At 40.8% G+C, this 5,012-nt stretch overlaps 1 protein-coding gene across 2 annotated transcripts in view; it reads left to right on the forward strand.

Annotated features, from left to right (window-relative positions):
- Positions 1–4,185, forward strand: part of bco2l (beta-carotene 15, 15-dioxygenase 2, like) — a 15,321-nt gene extending 11,136 nt beyond the window's left edge. For both annotated transcript variants that reach the window (XM_088993647.1, XM_088993646.1), the window contains 6 exons: positions 1,020–1,180; positions 1,358–1,528; positions 1,905–2,042; positions 2,342–2,524; positions 3,447–3,557; positions 3,748–4,185. In XM_088993647.1, coding sequence (XP_088849773.1) covers positions 1,020–1,180; positions 1,358–1,528; positions 1,905–2,042; positions 2,342–2,524; positions 3,447–3,557; positions 3,748–3,864 — 881 coding nt within the window. In that variant the 3' untranslated portion in view covers positions 3,865–4,185. The remainder of the gene's footprint in view (positions 1–1,019; positions 1,181–1,357; positions 1,529–1,904; positions 2,043–2,341; positions 2,525–3,446; positions 3,558–3,747) is intronic.
- Positions 4,186–5,012: the final 827 nt, after the last annotated feature.

A 5,012-nucleotide genomic window follows, 5' to 3' on the forward strand; every position in this document is an offset into this window, starting at 1 on the left:
ATTTCCCACATTGGGTTGTTTATACGCAAGCGTATATTTTCGTCTCCAAATTCCCTTGATTGTGTCACATAATATCACTTTGTATTGTTTTTGCCAAAGACGTCGGGGTGCGGACTGCCGACACCTCCTCTAAGGCAAAAAGAAAGGACAGAAATAAATTCTTCATGGGTTTTTATTTTTGGGGGATGTTTAAAAGTTAAACACAAATTGTTCCAGGCGTGTGACCTTATATCATTTTCATATTTTAGAATAATGGGAAAGTTGATGTTTTTGATGTCTTTTTTGGCTCAGAGGGCCTTACGGCTGACTGAAGTCGTTTTCTATTCCACGCCCAAGGTGCATCTGACAATTTGATGACATTGGAATAAAATTTAGACTACCTGGGAGGGGCCGTAACAAACAGCCATTGGATTAGCCTTTATTAGTCTTGCAGTGGAGAAATTTATTTATTTCATAGCAGCTAAGTTATGGAAAGAAGAGGAAAGTAAAGGAAGAAGTAGAAAAAGACAGGAGCTGCTGGAAAGGCAGCAACTTTTGCGGCGCCATCTTGAATTCAAAAGAACAAATAAAAGACCAACAAAAAATAATAATACAACAACACAAAGACATTTTCTGCACCCTCTTTGTTGCATGAAGCAGTTCTAGGTGAAATAGGAGAGGATCAAAGCGTCCTTTTCATCAGTGGATCAGGGACACCATGGTAAAATTGTGCACGTCTGCTACAAGCAAATGTTGAAAGCAAACACGAAGCTGTAGCATCCATTGATGAAAGAGATTCTCCCATCTCCTGTGTTATGTAAATCCGCTTCAATTCCAAGCCGCGGCAATTCCACATACGCATCGGCGTATGCGTTTAAATATTAGTTGCTTCAAAGGTGTTAACAGGATGCTATTCTTTGCACTTGTCTATGGCTTTTCATGTTGTTTGTTAGCATTAAGCTAAACAGACTTTCTCGGGTGGGGTGGTTTGAAATTACACAACATCTACTTTTTCCAATTGTTTTCTTTCTTTCCGACAGTTATGTCAGAGAACTACTTTGTCTTTGTGGAGCAGCCCATTAAGTTGGATCTCCTCAAGATCATGCTGTACCGCATCCAAGGAAAAAGTCTTCACAAAGTCATGAGCTGGGAACCTCGCTACGACACCATCTTCCACTTGGTCAACCGGCGCACCGGGAAAGTGAGCGACATCATTGATTTAGAACCTCTTCACCTATAAGTCCATTTCATCTTTTTTTCATCTGTATTTGGGATCACCAGCATGCGACTCCATTTTTAGATTGACTTATGTTCACCTGGAACAAATCTCTAAAATTAACACACCTTAAATTTACTGTGTTTGATGTGTGTTTGACAGGAGAGTGACGTGAAGTACCGTACAGCTGCCATGTTCACGTTGCATCAGATCAACGCCTTTGAGGACAACGGATTCCTGGTTATGGACATGTGCTGCGGGGATGACGGCGAGGTCATCGGAGACTTTACCTTGGAGAACCTTCGCAGAGGCCCTGGAGAGGAGATGGACAAGGTTAGTTTTGTGTTTGCTTTGAATTAATTCATGCACAGATGGACAGATGTACATTGGATATAAAGTAGGTAAATAATATATTTTTATAAGGATAAGAACATTGCCATAGCCATCCTAATTAGCAACAATTAGCATTTAGAAAAATGCTAATCACGATTACTACTTAATGTTTAATTTAATTGTATTTACTTTGGTAATAAATTAGTACATTTGGAATCAATAATAAATAAATATGATTCAGGTTTGATTCCTTAAATTACAAACTAACATCAAATACATTTGATGACGACCAACTCCATGACTGACAAAAATATTTTGCCTTCTTCCAAAGCATATTTTGTCGTGCTAAACTCCTTTGTGCTTTTTTATTTGACAGTTTTACAACTCACTGTGCAGAAACCTGCCAAGGAGGTACGTTCTGCCGTTAAATGTCGACAAATCTACACCGCTGGACCAGAACCTTGTCAACTTGCCAAACTACAAAGCCACGGCCAGGATGACCAAACCGGGAGAGGTAATTTTCATCGACGATTAATGATGTCAGGATGTTTTTGGGGATGAGAGCGGGTAGAAATATGAGGAATAGCGGTCCATCTGATTGCTATTTAAAAAAAAAAAAACACAATTAAACATCACTCATCGGAATATGTTTGGATGAAATAAAAACACAAAACATGACAAGGTTTGGTTGTTTGACAGATACAGGTATCTTAAATGTGCGGAAGCGTAATGGTGACGACAGACCATAGCCTCAATTATGAAATTAAATCACTTCAAACAGCTAAAACTAAGTGTACTCTTGACCTTATTTAGGTTTACATGACCCACGAGGAACTTCACGATGAGGAACTGCTGAAATACGGTGGCTTGGAGTTCCCTCAGATCAACTACGAGCACTACAACGGACGACCTTATCGCTACTTCTACTCGTGTGGTTTTGGACATGTCTTCGGTGACTCCCTGCTCAAGATGGACATTCACACCAAGGAGCTTAAGGTCTCCACTCGTCACGCACTGCTCTTAAAAGTCGAACATATTTACACCCGAAACTAAAATAAGTATCAAATTTGTCACTATTTTTGTGAGGGCTTTGTAGCAGATAGACATTAGCCCTCATTTTAGCAAGCAACAATGAATTTAGTGAGGAAAAAGTGAACGACTATGACCAGTTTTGGTTTATTTTTTGTTGCTGTTCACTTGATTTGACTTTCAGTAATGGGCATTGCCTTAAATGTTGTCAAACAATTTTGATTCGAATTTTCTGTGCCTGGTATGGTCCAGTGGAGTTCATCTTTTCATCCTGTTGAAGGACGATAAAAATGTTGACTGCAACTAGCGAAGTAGCTCGCGAACGAGCTAGCTAGCGAACGAGCTAGCGAACTAACTTGCGAACTGTCTGTGTAAGCACTTAGTCTAGTCGTACAATGGTGATCCATTAATGAAAAGGTTTCTTCAGCCGTCATCTGTACTTCTTGGATAAGAAGCGAAACGTCCAACACCTTCAAAGAAGTACAGATGACGGCTGAAGAAACCTTTTCATCGGTTAGCTAGCGAACTAGCTAGAGAACTAGCTAGCGAAGTTGCGAGCAGATTAGCTAGCTAGTTCGCTAGCAAACTAGCGAGCGAACTAGCTAGCGAGTGAGATAGCGAGCGAGTGATATGGCAAGCGAGCGAAATAGCTACCGAGGTAGCTAGCTAGCCAGGAGCCTGACTTGTCAGTGGCGTTTAAAAGGTGTCCGGTCACTACATTGGTCATTTTAGCCAAAAAGATGAAATAAGAGATGTTACGCGTGTTGTGTTGCCTTGCTTTTAACTCTCAACTGATCAGAAATACAACTTAATATGTCCGTAGTGGCAGTTGACCAGGTGTTTTGTTTTGAGTGTGGGGCATATGTTGAATGCAATATTACCTCTTGAGGTGTGGCGCTATCCTGGCCTGTTCCCGTCTGAGCCTGTTTTCGTTGCTTCGCCCGAGGCGACCGAGGAAGATGATGGCGTGGTGTTGTCAGTCGTTATCACACCACGAGAAGTGAGTTCACATTTCCAAAAATAATGTCAAGTTGGGGGGTCATTGTTTAATATCAAGTCTCACGATTGAACTACACATGACACCAGATTGGTGGGCTTGTGGAGCTTTGAGTTAAGAGTTGAATTTGTTTTGAGGTCAAAGAAAAAAAAACATCCGAAATACACAAATGTGTTCCGGTCTTTGCTTACAGGACAAAAGTACGTTCCTTCTCGTTTTGGATTCAAAGACCTTCAGTGACCTGGCCAGAGCAGAGGTGCCTGTCAATATTCCATACGGTACCCACGGTGTCTTCAATGTCATGGGTTAGAAGTTCCAATGGTACAGGACCCGTCAACGTGACAACAAATGACTCGCCCGTGACACGAATGAACGGTTGATTTGAAAAAGAGAAGAAATAAATGCTTAAATACTGTTTATGGATTCCACTGATTGGAATATGTCCAGTTCATAAAAGCATGTGGGGGGAAAAATGTCCTCCTGGCAATTATAACAATAGCGGTCTTTGGTAGCAAACTTGTCTCAAATTGCATTTCATCCAGACCCTAATGGAAGTCTTTGAAGGACAAATCCTTTTTACAATCGTGCAAACAAATGTCAGCAGAAGACAATAAAATGAAATCTGTTTAAATCTGAAGTGATTTTTTTTTTTTTGCATCATCGCGCCACTTGAAACACGACACTTCCAGCGCGAGCGTAGCATGCACTTAGGAGACATCAAAATGCATCAGAGCAAATCCAATTTCTGTCAAAGTTAATGTGATAGAAATAGACGGCGTAAAGAAATTGCTGAAAAACAAATGGATCCGACTGGTCGATAGCCTCCTGAGAGTCTGCCAGAAGTCACGTCGCAAACTTGTTGCTGTCGAAATAAGCAAAACAACGTTGACATTCACTTAAACGCCGGCATGTCAGACCTGATGTGGGAACAAGAGCACTTTGATACCGCAAAAAAAAAAAAAAACAACCGTAATAGGGAATGTCCAAAACTCGCTATAGCCTGGACTGAATATGAAGTGGCCTGTGGCGGTGCCTGTCACTCCACCTTCCTCACCATTGCCTCCATTGGCTATTTTCGCCCTCATATTGATGCGGGTGGATGAGTTTCACCTGACTTCAGGCTCTGCGCCTCACACAGCCACCAAAGACTCCTTCTAAATGTTACATGATTCACTCGTCCAGAGCCTCCAGAGAAATGTGCCAACTGGAATTGCTTTGTATTATCAAAATAAATATACAAAAAATAGTAATTATCCATTCCATGCCGTTATGAGTCACAAAGGTCCAATTCAGCCAAATCCAGAAGGCAAATACAGTGATAACTTGGCTGTGTGTATCCCAAAAATTGATTGCCCATAGGAAATCATTAAAATGAGAATAATCCGTTCCCATAAAACATAATTTTCTACTTTCTAATTTTCTAAGCCTTAAAACTACACAAAATATACCTTAGTTTAC

This window comes from Hippocampus bargibanti, linkage group LG04 (genome assembly GCF_051943395.1).
Source record: "Hippocampus bargibanti isolate YZ-2025 linkage group LG04, ASM5194339v1, whole genome shotgun sequence".
NCBI lineage: Eukaryota > Metazoa > Chordata > Actinopteri > Syngnathiformes > Syngnathidae > Hippocampus > Hippocampus bargibanti.